Here is a 17,057-nt window from a genome sequence, read left to right as displayed (position 1 = left end):
TGTTTCCAAACTTTTACATCCATTTGTAGATGCCCTCCCCTTAGATATAAAAATCTGAAAAAAATTCAGGAAGTAGCCAACTATTATGGCTACTTCCAAAAAAAATTTCAACATCCTCCGTCAAAAACCCGATTTTTTGGGAACGCGGCGAAAATCGGCTTTTTACATAAGCTTCTCTCCGCTCCTCTCGCGCGTTTCTAAACTTCTGGTAGGTACTGTATGTCAAGGAGAATAGCGACGCAGCCCACAGCAGTATGAGCGATGCCGAGTAAAGGATTTCTACCACCCATGAATGAAGTCGTAGAAATTAAAATACTCTTCCTGTCGCCTAAAGAATGCACAGGGTAATCTATTGCAAAAAATGAAGACGTCGTTCAAAATAACGGGTACTAATCAGACCTAAAATGTCGAGCTAGCTATCTTGAAAGTCTAAGCGAAATTTAAAAGCAAAAATAACGGTTCTAAAGTTTTTTCAAGAAAAATATTTGGATTCAGTGAAAATGAAATCTTTCAGTAGTAAAGAATGGGAACCGCTATTAATGTATTTAAAATATTTGAAAAATGTTTTGAATTTGAAATCCTGAAAAATAAAATTTAAATAAACGATTGAAATATATGCTCAGTTTTCAGATCATTCCTGAGGGTGTCGGTGTCTAGGCTACTGAAAATTGGAGGAACACTGGAACAGTGTGGAGGGCCATCTCGACAGTATTTATGAAGTGATAGGTGTGATCAAGTGACCATCTCTTTCGTGTGTGCATCGTAACAATCTTTGTCCTGCCTGCAGCGAAGCTCTGTTTAGCGTCCTTTCTCTGTTGGCTCCGTGTTTATACCCTGTTAGCTCTATCCACATGCGTCCGTGTTTATATGCCAAAACTGGCAGTGAATGTGAATTCCAGTTTTGAGTCGTGGTTGGATAACAATTCAATTGTGCTTCCAATTCTAATATCAAGAGGTGAGGTAGAGACTTCCCTTAGTGAACAACACCATTCCCTACCTGAACATCAATTCAAGAAAACTTTACTTGAAATAGTGGAATCCAAGAATGGCTTTGATTTGCTGTACCCGCCTTCTGTAATGTAATGTGCGGTATGTCTAGCAAATTCCATGAACAAGTCTTCGTCGAACAAGTGACGAAACACACACACTCTACATTTTCGCACGTACTCTCGTTTCTTTTTCTTTTTTCTTTCACGGGAGGAAAATAAAATTTCGAAAAAGAAGTCTGGAAGGTTCCATAAATTCACTGCGGCTGCCACAAAGTATGATCGTCAAATTTTGGCTATTTAAAATCAGACGAAAATGTAATGGAATGGGCGTTCGTTTGGTTGCTTAAAGTTTCATCATGGGAAAGTTGCGGAAAGTTGTTTTCAGAAGAAGAAGAAGAGCAGATTATAATCAACTCACCCCCACCTCCCAACTCACGTTAAAATAGACGACCGAAATCTAAACCAGCAAAAAATGTGTTTTTTATTTATTTTTTTATTTATTTTTCCAAAGTCAATTGGGTAATTGTTCTCTCGTCTTTCTAATTGCCCGTCCCGCTTCTTCTCTTCTATGTGGGGTCCCACCTCCTTTCGGCTATGAATTCACGTTTTTTCCCTTCCCGATGAACGGGCAGGGGCCGTCATGTGAGCGACTTTTTCTCTACGGCCAAAAAGGGAATTGTTGCAATGATAAAAGCGCTGGTTGGGCCAAAAAAGATGGCGGCGCGTGATTCAAAAAAGCTTAGGCGGCATAAATTACAACAGCACCCAGGCAACATCAATTTAAGAAAACATTATTTTAAATAGTGGAATCCAAGAATGGCTTCAATTTGCTGTACCCGCCTTCTGTAATGGAATGTGCGGTATGTCTTGCAAATTCCATGAACAAGTCTTGTGGCAAGTGTCCTTTATGTGGTGCGGGAATCATTCGAAGACATTTGACCAAACCAAAAGAAAAAATTAAGTTCAATTTGGATCTCGACACTTTCAGTTTGATCCCACACGAATATTTATTCGTGGTTGGGAGGCACGCTGGCGGAAAAACAATGGATACTTCTCATCGCTTAAGATTTGAAGTCTTCTACTACAAATAGTAAGTTTATTGCTCTTTCATAGCTAATTCTTGTCTTTATAGAATTTGTAGTCAATTGTTTTCTCGTATTTTTTGTAAGTTCTCTCCCTTTATTTTACTTTCTTCTTCTACTTTCTTCCCTTTGGATTTCTTTCTTCATCTTGACGATCACGTATGTCAAACCCAAAAATATTCAAAAATAAATAAATAACGATGGTTTTGTAGTTTGGACAAAACGGGCCATGTCAATTTGGAATTTCGACAAAAATTTGTCGATTCCTTTGACGCTCATGCCGATGCAAGGTGTGTCATTTCTGAAATGACAAATTGTTGCATGAGGTCACCGAATCAACCGATTAGCAACCTTATTGATGTGATATTTGCAAAATACTATCCAAGATGTCGACTGACAATTTTAATAATGATTCATCCGGCTAATTTTATCATCAATCCATTTCATTTTGTATATAATTTATTTATTATAATTTATACATCTTACTGTTATATTGTTATTACTTAATTAGGCGGATTTCATTCTAAACGCAATCAAATTGGGAATTCCTGCAAAATCTCTAATTTTTTTTTTGTTTTGGACTAGAGGTACAGACGACAGGTTATGGTTATGCAACGAAACAATGTCAAACTTTTTTTCCGGAGAAGAATTTTTAATGGCAATAGATGAATTTATTAGAAGAGAATTAATTCCACTACAGACTGTGAGTCCAATCTTACATGGCTATTTCCCCGCAATGCATAACGGTTTATTACAATCAATTATTTTATTGATTGGTCAAATTTTTTATGATATAATTTTTTTATTTCTATAATAGAATATTAGAATTTCAATAACTCATAGAAGAATTTATCCAGCTCCCAAAGGAGTCCTCTACATTGGAAGAATTCGACATTACCAGCTGTCTATTTGAAGAATTTTTTTCTTCATCTAATTCTTTTAATTTTGATGTGACCACTGTTAGATTACTAGTCTGTGTAGTTAATTAGATAATTAACTCAATGTATTCGACGAGACAAAATGAGCTCCTTCTTCATTCTTGCGTTTACATTAGGAGAGAGTAAAGACGCCATTGTCCAAGTGCACCACATCTTTCGTTGTCTACCTGAAAAGTCAATTACGCTAGAGACGCACATCGATTGTCAGAGTGTCAAGAAACCTATAACGACGTCCAATCATATTTACCATGATGAATAGGAAACAAAGAGGAATGAGAAGTAGAGACTGCAGTCATGACAGATCCGTCATGACTGTCGGTAAATCCTCCATTGGATTTATTGGAGGGGATGTCGAGAGATCGCCGGTCCTCGTAGCGGAAAGCGAGACAATAGCGTTGCTGATAACATTGAACGTTCCGCTAGCAGAAAGCGAGACAATAGCGTTGCTGATAACATTGAACGTTCCGCTAGCAGAAAGCGAGACAATAGCGTTGCAGATACTCGTCTTACCGGAGCCATACCGAAAGTTAAACCTAAAGTTCGCAGCAATGGGCTTGAACTGGCTGCATCCGCTCAATTATGTGAAGACGAAGGACTAGTTTCCGACAATCGCGCCGCTGGACAACAACCGCCACCAGGAGCTGCTGCTTTTGCTCCGCCAGCTGGCCGTGGAAATCAACAACCGCCACCAGGATCTGCTGCTTCTGCTCCGCCAGCTGGCCGTGGAATTCAACAACAGCCACCAGGATCTGCTGCTTCTGCTCCGCCAGCTGGCCGTGGAAATCAACAACAGCCACCAGGAGCTGCTGCTTTTGCTCCGCCAGCTGGCTGTGGAAATCAACAACCGCCACCAGGAGCTGCTGCTTTTGCTCCGCCAGCTGGGCGTGGAAATCAACAACCGCCACCAGGATCTGCTGCTTCTGCTCCGCCAGCTGGCCGTGGAATTCAACAAGAGCCACCAGGATCTGCTGCTTCTGCTCCGCCAGCTGGCCGTGGAAATCAACAACCGCCACCAGGAGCTGCTGCTTTTGCTCCGGCACTTGGCCGTGGAAATCAACAACAGCCACCAGGATCTGCTGCTTTTGCTCCGCCAGCTGGCCGTTGAAATCAACAACCGCCACCAGGAGCTGCTGCTTTTGCTCCGCCAGCTGGCCGCGGAAATCAACAACCGCCACCAGGATCTGCTGCTTCTGCTCCGCAAGCTGGCCGTGGAAATCAACAACCGCCACCAGGAGCTGCTGCTTTTGCTCCGCAAGCTGGCCGTGGAAATCAACAACAGCCACCAGGAGCTGCTGCTTTTGCTCCGCCAGCTGGCTGTGGAAATCAACAACCGCCACCAGGAGCTGCTGCTTTTGCTCCGCCAGCTGGCCGTGGAAATCAACAACCGCCACCAGGATCTGCTGCTTCTGCTCCGCCAGATAGCCGTGGAAATCAACAAGAGCCACCAGGATCTGCTGCTTCTGCTCCGCCAGCTGGCCGTGGAAATCAACAACCGCCACCATTCATATTCAGCATATTTATAGCAAGCCTGACTTGAAGTACGGCAACAGTGCCATACTAGAGAAAGAAAAGGGGGTGTGGGTGCGTGAAACTGATTTTCCAAAATGGTGTTTGCTGAAGCATTGGTTTATCGGCTAAAAAAATTTCTGGGTGGCTCAATAGAATCTCAATAGTTCTCAGATAAAGCTAAGACTTCGTGGAGGTGAGATTTCTTATCAAGCATTGATTAATTTCCCTCCATACTTCAATTGTCGATATAAATTAATCTGTGGTAATATTTTGCTTGCAGTTGATTTGGTGCTGAACAGGCTCATTCTGAAGCAGAGCGCTTTAGATGAATGGTGTGATGGATTGAATCTGCCTGTGAAAACAGTAGCTGGTCACATAGGTTAGTCATTGTTTTTGTGTTTTAAAAAATGTGTTTCCGAGGTTGTTAAACTAATATTCAAAATTATTTAGATGAACTGGTGTGGAAGCTGCCGTGGACAACATTTTTGTTTGCTGCACGAACACAAGTTTGCATCAAAGAGCTGTATTATTTGGCCATCCCTAATTTGCTTATGATGCTGAAAAAGAAAGGGTTGCAAGGAAGAAAGTAAAAGAAAGGAAAAATTTCGTTCGTAATGCCCGGCCAGTATACGGTCTGTCGGGCCCCCCTGTTTGCACCCACGATCCCCTGATGAGTTAGCAAGTAGCTGACTGACAGTTAGCCTTAATTGAGAAAACAAAGGCAGGTGAAAAAGCAGGTAAGACATTTCCTGTAATGTGTGACCCGCTTGTTTTATCATAACTAGCTGTCTGCTGTTGTTAAGGTAACTTCGTGAGTTTAGTGAGAAGATGAGAAACAGCTGTGTACCATCTCCGAAGCCACCTGTCGGGCAACATACACACTGCAACAAGTTCGAATTTTTCAGCACGAAATTTGAAAATTGTCGAATTTTTCTACTTATGTTTCCCAGCGTATTAGAAGATTTTCTTGGTTTTACTTATCCTTCATTTTGCGTGATTTTTTTTCATTTCTGATCTTTTTTTATTCTTTATTGTTTCTTTTCATCGTTTACTTTCCATTTTTTTTGTAGCCAAAGAATAAAGCCGGTAAATCAGAATGGTAAATCGAAGCGAGCGCAATAGAGACTATTCACCTCGTGGGTTCGCGAGTCAATTGTTTCTATATCCGCCATGTTTGTTGTTTTTTTTTTTGGTTGTCTGTATTGGCTGAAAGTGTTTTTTCCCAATACAAAATGGATTTTGAGAATCAGTGTGTTTTTTTTTGTGTTATTTTTTTTGTGTGTGTCAGTTAATTGCTACGTATCTTGTTTAGTATGTGTAGCAGTTTGTGTCTCCAGATCACATTCCTTGTATTTTTTAAAAAATGTTTTTCAATGTTATTTACTTTTTTCACGACCGAATCTACAGAGAATTGTCCCGTGGGAAGAAAGGTGATAAGAGGAAAGTATGGGTCCCCCCTTTTTTCCTAGAATCTTTCGCGAAAAAAGTAAACAACAGGGGAAATAATTAAATCCCCCTAATCTGATCACGTGGGAGAAAGCTGTCCATTTTGCCGAAATGTCTTCTATTATTACCCTGTACGAGTTGGCTGCAAGACGCTTCCCATGCAAATACTTCAGAGTAATTACAGTAAATTGTTGACTATATCCCTGCAATAATGCAATTGTTTTTATTAGTCATGTTCAAGTACGAGATCCTTATGCTCATTTGTAAAAGAATTTTAGAACACTGCAAAGCCTTGACTTTGTGCAGCCAGCAGTTGGAAGGGGATTTTAAGTTGACCATGCTTATCCATGGACTTGGACTATGGACAATGGACTACTAAAACATGGACTTTCAACAAAAACTGTGGACTCCGCTAGATGGCGCAGCCTGTCCGAAAGTCTGGACTTAAATATGGATTTTCACCAGAAACTATGGACTCCGCTAGATGGCACAGCCTGTCCGAAAGTATGAACTTGGGCACCTAAATATGGACAAATTATTTCATGATATAATTATTTTTTTTATTTTTATATTCAGTCAACAATAGAAACTTTTGAAAGAACCATTGAATTATATTTCAAAGCTTTTTATAAATATTTAACATATTGTAGAACCACTTTGAAAATTAAAGGTATCAATCAGAATCAGAACGCAACATCTTTTTAAGAACACCAACAAATAGAACAAAACCAAGGCACTTTTTTGCACTCGATTGTCGACTTTGGTACATTTTCACATTCTTGGTGGAAATATTTTTTGCAAATTTTGCATTGCACCATGTTGTGGAATTTTTTTGGAAGAAGTTTTGGGTCTCCAAAGTGGGGCACGCGGCAAATGCAAGAGACGGGCACGGACAAAGTTTTTTGGGTCTCCAGTTGGAGTGGACTCCCTTTCCAATAGTTGGAAACAGATCCAGTGTCCCCCTGCTCAAACAATCAAAACAATGTATAAGGTGAGGGCGCAATTGTGACAGGTCAAATCGCAACTCGCATGGGTTCAAGCCATAGGCGAGTGCGGTCGCAAATGCGATTGTATTAATTCCACAGCTCAATCCTCCTTTTGTTTTTCGCAAGCCATGAGGCCAATTTTTAAGGTTTTCTGCACTGTTTTTTTTTTCAATTTGAGCAATAATGTTGATCGGGAAAATGTTCACTCCAGAGACTGGCAAACATTAAAACGGTATCAGACCCGGTTGAATCAAAACTTTAGAACCACCCAGTGATCTCTGTTGTTGTGGAGGATATGTATCCACTGACGGCAGTTCACTGGGTTATACTGCAGCAACTGCAAACAGCAACTCCCCTCCCCCCCCCCACTAGCAGTTTTACAACCCTCCAATGTTGGGGAACTTAATTCGAATAAGTTCCATTGCTGTATTTATAGTCTTTATTGACAGCCAGCGGCCAGCCCTTCGAAATTTCTTGAATTTCAACTTGATCCAAAATTTCACCGTGCCTCTGGTCAATAACGATTGGTTGATCAAATTGAGATTCTATTTTGGCGACTTCCAATTCCATGTCGCTGTCATCAGTATCGTCTGTGATCGAAGTTACGTGCTAGATAAAAAATAAAATTCAAAGAAAATGTTGTTTGATTTCATTTCATAATACATACCGAACGGGACTGTGACGGCAATGGAGAGCGCGAACGTGAAGAAGAGTGCGAACGTTTAGGAGAGCGCGAACGGGAACGCGATAGTGACCGGAAGCACGAATAACCCGTCAACGGAAGGCGTGATCCGGCTCGCTGCGGCGATGGACAGAATGCTCCAGTTCGAGATGGTAACTGAGCGAACGATGAGGTCGCTAACGGTAAATGACAGCGCGATCCGGTTGGCGATCCGGACGGCGATCCGTTTGAGTCATCGATGGAAAGTATTGCGATTTAGATGGTGATCCGCCCTGTGGTGGTGACGGACAGTGCTGCGATCTGGTTGAACAGTGCAGCGATGGGCAGTAAAATCTTGCCGGCAATGGTGATCAAGAACGTGAACTGGATCGTGGCAGTATTGGAGAGCACGAACCGTTACGGGTACGAGACCAAGACGGAGAGCGCAAAAGGGTACGCGACCGCGATGAAGAGCTCGAACGGGTCCGCGACCGTGACGGAGAGAGTCCAGAAAGTTTTTTCTTTTTTTTTTCGGTGAGATCAGTGATGTTGATTTGCTCCTTGATTTCCTTTCATTTCCACTGAACCACTTCCGGTCGACGTCGAGTAAATCAGGGTGTTCAGGTGTGCAAATGACTGGATCGTCAGAATTTTTTTTTTCGTTTTGACCCCTTCGAAACAGGCTTTCGTTGTCTGGTTGATTCTTTCTCAAGTCGAGACGACTTTTTCGTCCCGCTACGGAGGTAACGATGGCAGGTTCTTGCTTTCCGCTGGGTCAGTGTTATATTACCTTTTTTTGAAATCATTTCGCAGTCGATGCTGTACATCACTGCTAACATGTGCAAACAAAGTGCGCATGCGGAACACATACAAGTCATGTTACGCACTAGCTTTGAACAACGTCACGAAATAAACATCGCCGCAGGAGCCTATAACTGTAGAATGTTGTTGAGATTGGACCAGCTGAATTCTATTTTCTCTTAGAATTTCGATAGCCCGCTGTCTAACACTATCACTACCAGGGCACTACCAGGGGTTTCTCATGTTTGTCGACTGGATTCAATATGTGATCATCCTAAAACAAATGAAATAAACAAAAAGTAAATACGTTTCCATTTATGTATTTTATTTTATTATTATTTACCTCTTTGAATAGCCGAGACGACTTAATTTTGTCATATAAGTCGTCAGAAGACTGGAATTTTTGTCGTTCAACGGCATTCTTCACAATTGTCGATGGAAGGTGAGGTAGTAAGGTATAATTGCGATATCCAATTCTTCCCCTTTGGATTTTCATGGAATAAAACCCAGCAACTATTCTCAAGGAATTCGCCATGTGATCTACCGAAAGTCTTTTCCAATTCATTAGCCGCTTCATTGTGGCATTAAATGTTCGGATTGATTGTTCGACAAAATTTGGACTCCATACGGTCTCAATATCCAAGATCCCATTTTATTCATGTCCTTGTCGATGTTTTTGTCGAAGTAAACTGATAAATCCTATTTCCAACAAATTGATTAGTTAAGTTTCCTAATGATAAACAAAATTGCGGATTTTTTTTAGTCTACCTTGTTCCATTTTAAATAACATCTACCAATAACGGAATTGTAAAATCTTTCTGATTTTTGTAAGAGAAGATTAATAAAGTAAGTCTTGTAGTTTGAAAAAAAAAAATTTTCTCTGGTGTTGCATAATTTCCCCAAATTAAGTTTCATATTTCACCATGCATATATCCAGCATTATAGGAATTGTTTGCTACTTGCTTGCCTGGAATTGTTGTTCGTGGTTTGTCATCCTCGTTGTTGTAATGTATCGCACTTCAGCTAGTAACCACCAGATGTGGCCACCTGTCGGTGAGTCAGCATGGGGTGGTGATAGCCAACACAGAGACTGAATACAGACAGTTACGGACTAGTACTCGAGACTACAACATGGTGTCAGAAGTGGTGCGCGTACGCCTGTAGTCACTCGTTTTCACACGTGGTCTTTCGTTTATAGCCAGTTGTATCAGAGCCATCCGTTGTTGGTTCGTGTTCATTTCGTGCCTGATAATTCTTTGATGAGTTACGATGGCAGTTTCGTTGAAGTTTCCAGACCCATTTAATTTTTCAGCGTCTAATTTGGCTTTGGAGTGGGAAGAATGGCGGACTCAATTTGAGTGGTTCATCACAGCTACTCGCAAAGGCGAGAAAGATGAAAACGTTCTGGTTGGTGTTTTATTGTCCCTGTTGGGAAGAGAGGGCCTAAAGATCTATGGAACTTTTGTCTTTGCTACGGCGGGTGATGACAAAAAGATTAAACCTGTACTTGACCGTTACTCTGATTACTTTGCGCCCCTCAAGAGTGAAGTGTTTGACCGTTTCCGTTTTCATAAGCGTCACCAAAAGCCCGGTGAACCTTTTGATGCGTGGTTGGTGGAGTTGCGTAGCATGGTGAAGTCGTGCAACTATGGCACTGAAGCGGTGGTCAACTCTATTCTCCGAGACCAGATTGTGTTGGGAGAAGCTGTTATATGAAACTAATTTGTCTCTCGCCGGTGCCTGTGGAATCGTTCGTGCATGTGAAGCGTCAGCAAGTCAGCTCAGCCAAATTTTGTCCCCACCTGAGGCTGTTCATGCTGTTAAAGACAAGTCAAGTCAAGAACGCCGCCAACATCGACAGCACAAACCCAGTGGGCAGCAGCACTCTGGTTCTGGCGGATGTCCCAATTGTGGCCGTCAGCATGCGAAAGGTAATTGTTCGGCGATCAACATCACGTGTTACTAATGTGGCAAGACCGATCATTATGCCCGGTGGTGCTCTCAAGCTGAGAATCTGCCCCATCGCCCGAGTTCCACTGCTTCTCGTCAGATGGCGCCAGGTGCCACCCAAGCGGAGACGGCTGTTCGTCAGAGGCCGGCTCAACGAGGAACTTATATGCAGCAGCGGTTGCATGCTGTGGAATCGGAAGGAGCCTTGCCACAGGAAGATGTCCGTTACCTGGATGAGGAATATGTCACACATGAACTTAAAAGTTCCGAAGACGGAGAAGAGTGGCATGAAAGTCTCTCGGTAGATGGCAGCAGCCCAATTCGATTCAAGCTTGACTCTGGCGCCACTTGCAACGTACTTCCCCTGGAGGATTTTCGCCGTGTTCAACGAGCAGTGGTATTGAGTGCTGGCCCCCGCGTGAGGAACTATGGCGCGAAAGGTGGTTACCTCAAAGTCATGGGCGTGTTTGTCGGCTCCGTGACCAGTCGTGGTGCTCAACATACGGTGAAATTTGTGGTAGTGGATGAACCTGGCCAGCCGCCAATATTGGGCCTTCCAACATGTATAGCAATGAAACTTATCAAGCGTGTCCATGCTGTGACAGTCGATCAACAAGTGGAGCTGCCAGTTGTCGCGAAGGAATTTTTGGATGTGTTTCAAGGAATCGGAAAGCTTCCGGTTCAATACGACATCAAGCTGGCTACCGGTGACAATTTTGTGGACCCAGTTGTGTGTGCGGCAGGTCGGTTGCCGTTTCTGCTTGAGGACAAAGTATATGCCAAACTAGCACAGATGGTGGATGACGGGATCATCGCTCCGGTGGTAGAACCAACGTCGTGGGTGAGTCGAATGATGGTCGTCGGCAAACCTGATGGGGATGTGCGAATCTGCCTAGATCCGTCGTAGTTAAACAAGGCGATCCAGCGGCAGCATTTTTCGGTGCCTACGGTGGAGCAGCTTTTTGCCAAGATTGGCAAAGCCAAGTATTTTTGCAGTTTGGATGCAGCGTCTGGTTTCTATCAGATACCGCTGACCGAGGAGGCCTCATACCTGTGTACCATGGCTACTCCAAAAGGACGATTCCGATATCTTCGACTGCCGTTTGGCCTAAAATCCGCGCCGGAAGTATACCTGCAGGTGATGTCGGATCTCTTCGGCGATCTTCCCGGTGTGATCATCTACTTTGATGATTTTTTAGTCACGGGTGAAACTAAAGCGGAACTGGAACTGAACCTGAGACGGGTATTGCTGCGGTGCCGTGAGAAAAATTTAAAGCTACAACTCAAGAAATGTCGTTTCTTCTTGCAGCAGCTGCCGTGGCTGGGCCACGTCATTGGCCATGGGACTCTTCGACCCGACCCCGAAAAAGTGGATGCCATAGTGTCGCGTGGTCAATGACCACGCTATGTGATACGTCTGGTATGTAGTCCAACCGGACGTACTGTATGACTGTGCCGGCCTAGCCGGGTATATAAGCGTAGAGAATCGGACTGATCGGGGCTGTTCCCTGGCTGTCCTTGGCTGTCTAACAGTGACTGTACTAGAATGTAGTATTAGCAATACACTCCTTATCCTTGTATGTTACATGGTGGAGATGCAGGCCTCATAGGGTAAGTCCGTTTTTCTCCGTCGTATTGTAATTTTTTTCGCAGTGTGATCCTTGAAATTGCGGTGGTGCGGATTTGTTCCGGCCAAGCAACGATGTGACGGAGAAAACGGCGCCTTGAGTGCGATCCCTGGTAACAAGGGTGAGGAGAACGGAGCGGGGGATAAGTAGAAATTTGGGAGTAGCATTTGTTGTTTGTTGTTGATTGTTGATTTGTTGTTTTGTTGTTGTTAGCGCACGGTGAGCAGCGGGTTTCAGACCGCGGGCAAGATCCGGGGTCGCTTGAAAACGCACGTTGAGCGGAAAAAGCGTGAGCCTTTTGTCCGCGAAACGGGGTCGTTGTAGGAAGCGCACGGTGAGCAGCGAGCTTTTTGGCCGCGTGCAAGACCTGGGGTCGCTTGGAAAAAAACGCACGTTGAGGGAAAAAGCGTGAGCCTTTTGTCCGCAAGAAACGGGGTCGTTTGGTTTGTAAGCGCACAGTGAGCAGCGGGAAGCGTCAAGCTTCTGGTCGCGGGCAAGACCTGGGGTCGCTTGAGAGCGCACGTTGAGCGGCAAAAGGTGTAAATCTTTTCGGTTTCCGCAAGAAACGGGGTCGTTCACAGTGCACAGTGAGCAGCGGAAAGTGTCAAAGCTTTCGGACGCGGGCAAGATCTGGGGTCACTGAAAACGCACGGTGAGCAACGGGAAGTGTTTCATTTCTCGAAGGTTGCAACATGCCGGGGTCGTTTAGTGTTTTGTTCGTGTTCTTTTGTGTGTGTGTGTGTTTGTTGTGTTGTGGAAAAGTGTGCTGTGTATGGTGTACGGAGACGAAAACAGTGATGGTCAGCCCCTATGGAACGGGAGATCGACAAGAGAATTGGCGATGGCGAGAGGATCGAAGAGAGACCGGTGGAAGGAGCAGAGAAGAAAGACCAACGGAGAGAGAGCGATTGAAAAAGACCTACGGGAGGAGAGAAGCTGGGAGACAGGCAGAAGGTCGAGAGCCCGACAGCAAGGCGACGGCGAGCGACAACGGAGAGAGAGAGAGGCGGCGAGAGGAGCGAGCGACGGAAGAGACAACGGAGAGAGAGAGCGACGGAGACGACAGAGCGGGATAGAAACAATGGAGCTAGAGAAAGAAGAAGGAGCGACGAGTGACGAGCGGAGAGAGCGACGAGCGGGGAGAGCGACAGCGGAGAGAGCGACAAGCGACGAGCGACGGTGGAGAGAGCGACGAGCGGCAGAGGAGAGAGCGACGAGCGACAGAGGAATGAGGAGACAGCGACGGAGGAGAGAACGGAGTGTGATTGAACGGAGAGAAAAGTGACGATGATAACGGTTGAGTGTTAGACGAAGGGCGGAATGCGCCGAAAAATTGATTTTCCTGTTGTCGCGTTATTTTTTAAATTACATATTAGTATTGCTATCGATCGGAGAGACTGACGGGTGACGATCTGGAAGTCGAACTGAGTTCATTGCTTGTGACATTTTGTACGTGATTGATTTTTCAAATGGTTGCAGTATTTTGTGCGTTTTTTTTTAAAGTCGTAGTTCTGTTCCAGTTTGGTTTTCTTTGCCATAGAGATGCATTTATTAGTTATTATTGTATGGCTTTTTTGTGATAGGAAAGCGTGATTGAATTATTGTTTTTGCTGTCGATGCGTGAATTTTGTTCGTATAGATTTATTTTGTTGTGGATATTTTTGACGATTGCTTTGTTTTGTCCTGACTACTCGGCACGTGCACGTGTGAGATATTTCCTGACGAGTAATTTTTTTTTTGCTGATGTGAGTTATTTGATATGTTTTGTATGTTTTTGAATGAATTTTGTCGTTGTGTTGCTGCAGTCGGGGACGACTGCGAGTTAAAGAGGGGGATGTCGCGTGGTCAATGACCACGCTATGTGATACGTCTGGTATGTAGTCCAACCGGACGTACTGTATGACTGTGCCGGCCTAGCCGGGTATATAAGCGTAGAGCATCGGACTGATCGGGGCTGTTCCCTGGCTGTCCTTGGCTGTCTAACAGTGACTGTACTAGAATGTAGTATTAGCAATACACTCCTTATCCTTGTATGTTACAATAGTCAACATGCCTGACCCAACAGACAAGCAGAGTCTCCAGCGTCTTCTGGGAATGGTGACATATTTAGATAAATTCTGTAAAGATTTGGCAACTCTAACACGTCCCCTTCGTGACATCCTGAAGAAGGAAGCTGCTTGGTGCTGGGATGAGCAGCAGAGGAAGGCCATGACAAATCTGAAAACCGTCTTGTCGTCTTTACCGGTGCTACGATTGTTTGACGTTTCCAAGCCGGTGTTAGTGTCAGTGGATGCCTCTCCAGTAGGACTCGGAGCTGTGTTGGTCCAGGATGGGCAGCCGGTGGCATTCTCTTCCACCACCTTGACCGCAACGCAACGCCGATACTGCCAAATCGAAAAGGAGCTGCTGGCTATTCAATTTGGGCTACTCCGGTTCCGTCAATATGTGTATGGCCAGCGTGTCATAGTGGAGTCGGATCACAAGCCGTTAGTGGGCCTCCTGGATAAGCCGATCGCTGCCTGTTCGCCAAGGATCCAGAGGATGCGGCTCCAACTCCAACGGTTTGATTTTCAAGTTGTGTACAAACCGGGAAAGGAGCTGTTCATAGCAGATACTCTCAGCCGTGCCCCGTCCCCTCATCTTTATGATGATGATGCTACTGCGGATTGTGAGGAGCAAGTCCACCATGTTCTCACCAGCATTGTGCCGGCTGAGTCCACTCGTCGTCGCTACGCCGATGCCACGTCTCGCGACCCAACATTGCAGCATCTTCAGTCCGTGATGGAAGCGGGGTGGCCAGAACACAGGCGCAATTGTCCGGATTCAGTAAAACCGTTTTGGCCCGTGCGCCATGATCTAACGTCAGTGGATGGTGTTCTTCTTGTTGGAACAAGGCTAGTGGTCCCGTTTGCGCTACGAAAGGAGGCGCTCGACGGTGTCCATGACGGCCATTTTGGAGAGTCCAAGTGTGTGTTGCGAGCGCGATCGTCTGTGTATTGGCCGGGATGGGAGGATCAAGTGCGCAATGTGGTGGCTAGCTGCGCTACTTGCCAAGAACATCGCCATCGCAACCCGCGCTTGCCCCTGTTTCCGGTCCGCATACCGGATCATCCGTTCCAGCTGGTGTCTGCTGATTTATTTGAATTCTCTCAGGTGTCGTATTTGCTGCTGGTTGATTCCTACAGCAAATGGCCCTGTGTAGTCGCGATGAAATCGACAACCTCGGCGGCGCTCATCGGTGAAGTGACTCGTTTCTTTTGTGATAATGGTACGCAGTTCAGCAGCGTCGAGTTCAGAGAGTTTTGCCGTTCTATGGGTGTGCAACAAGTTTCGTCCAGCCCTGAATTTGCACAATCCAATGGCTTAGTTGAACGCCACATTCAAACTGTGAAACGTACGCTGTTGAAGATGTTCGCCGTTGGAAAATCTCTTTGGGAATCTTTGGCGGCCATTCGCTCCACTCCGGTGTCACCCACTCTCCCCGCCCCATCAGTTTTGTTGCAGGGCCGTAATCTACGCGGGAACCTGCCGTTCCTTCCGGCCGAGTTACAACCTAAGTATGTCTCTTCGTCGGTCGTCAGGCGGGAGCTATCAGCGCGTCAATCTCAGGCAGCGTTTGTTCAGGCAGGATCGCCTACCACGCGTGCCTCGTCACTTCGTATCGGTCAGCCCGTCCGAGCCCTCATAGGCCGTCGTTGGCTCCATGGAAAAGTTCACTCTGTCTGTCCTGAGCCCCAATCTTACGTGATTCGTTTGGATGATGGCCGTTATTTTCGGCGTACGCGGTGGGCCATCAACATCGACCGTGGGACACAGTCACAGCCCCGTTCCTGGGATCCTTCTGCCATGTTCTCGTATCGAGTCCCACCTATTGTCCAGTCAGCCCAGTCGACCGCTGGAGGTGAGACGTCTGGTCCGGCATCTGGTGTGCCCGGTAGCCCGGTAATCGAAGCTCCTACTCCTGTCCGGGTAGGGGTGCCGTCAACAAGTGCCGAGCCAGCCACTCCGTCCGGCCGACAGTCGTCAAATGTCGGTCGCGTACGCTCTGCAGCTAGTCATGGCGCCCGGCATGTTCGTCTGTTTGATGCGCCGTTCTCCCCTTCCGTGACTCCACCTCCTACGTCCGCTGGGCCTTCCAGTGACTCCGGTGCTGCGCCAGCGAGGGAGCCGTTTGGAACAACTCGGTCCGGTGTCCGCTTCGGCATAGCCATGCCCTCTACTAGGAAGTGAGACTGTCGTCGTAATCATTCTTCGGATCCGGGTGGCCGTCTCCTCGATGTTTGATGTCTTTGTTCTTTTCTTGTCCGTTTTATTTCCATTGATATTGAGATTGGTCTTCAGTACGTCGTCTGGTGCAACCCCGTCTGTCACTTTTGTTTAATTCCTACCTGTCTCATTTCTTAGTCATAACGCTCATCATTCCATCTTCGCTATCACTTTCATTTCATATTTCACAACTTCATATTTTGCTTGTCTTTCATCTCATCAAGTCATGTTTCATCGTCCTGTTTGCTGTGGCTTTCAGTTCATTTTGTTTCACTTTCGGTCTTTGTCATTTCGTTTTCCTTTTCTTCTGATCCTTCTTTCATTTGTTTCTCGCGTTCGCTCACTCTTTGTTTGTGAGAGAAGGGAGATGTTGTAATGTATCGCACTTCAGCTAGTAACCACCAGATGTGGCCACCTGTCGGTGAGTCAGCATGGGGTGGTGATAGCCAACACAGAGACTGAATACAGACAGTTACGGACTAGTACTCGAGACTACAACACTCGTTAAGCTGGACTCTCTCAGACGGCAGATTGGTCCCAGACTCTCTAGAACGCACACGCTCCTTTTGTTGTCCCCTTTAGTCATCTTTTAATCTTTGTGTGAATTGCGTGTATCGATCTACTGGTTAGTGCGCCAGTAGTGGCGATTCCGCTCCCTCTCTGTGTCTATTGGACCACCATAGAATTGTTTTCCCTCCTATTGTGTACTGATTTCGCCGAGTAGTGTAATCGGAATAAAACGACCGTGACAATATGTACGAAAAACCAGCTTCTGATAAAAGTGGTACTTCTGCTAGATTA

The 17,057-nt window shown here is 45.3% G+C and overlaps 2 protein-coding genes across 2 annotated transcripts in view; both read left to right on the top strand.

Moving 5' to 3' along the window:
• The window catches only part of LOC124312357 (collagen alpha-1(I) chain-like), a 1,404,094-nt gene that overhangs the window by 301,887 nt on the left and 1,085,150 nt on the right, over positions 1 to 17,057 (top strand). The window lies entirely within an intron of this gene.
• Positions 9,682 to 11,761, top strand: LOC124310722 (uncharacterized protein K02A2.6-like). Its single transcript, XM_046774674.1, has 4 exons — positions 9,682 to 10,119; positions 10,239 to 10,343; positions 10,388 to 11,203; positions 11,270 to 11,761. The coding sequence occupies exons 1-4, from the start codon at positions 9,682 to 9,684 to the stop codon at positions 11,759 to 11,761; spliced, it is 1,851 nt and encodes a 616-aa protein (XP_046630630.1).

This window comes from Daphnia pulicaria, chromosome 8 (assembly GCF_021234035.1).
Source record: "Daphnia pulicaria isolate SC F1-1A chromosome 8, SC_F0-13Bv2, whole genome shotgun sequence".
In the NCBI taxonomy this organism is placed as follows: Eukaryota; Metazoa; Arthropoda; class Branchiopoda; order Diplostraca; family Daphniidae; genus Daphnia; species Daphnia pulicaria.
Note: the sequence above shows the minus strand (reverse complement) of the source record. Positions and strands in the feature narration are given on the sequence as shown.

Excerpts from the sequence above, each read along its gene's own strand:
- LOC124310722 (XM_046774674.1), top strand. The coding sequence starts at position 9,682 with ATGGCAGTTTCGTTGAAGTTTCCAGACCCATTTAATTTTTCAGCGTCT. Across the intron at positions 10,120-10,238 it reads AGATTGTGTTGGGAGAAGCT|ACAAGTCAAGTCAAGAACGC; the intron begins GTTATATGAAAC and ends ATGCTGTTAAAG. Across the intron at positions 11,204-11,269 it reads TGGTAGAACCAACGTCGTGG|TTAAACAAGGCGATCCAGCG; the intron begins GTGAGTCGAATG and ends GATCCGTCGTAG.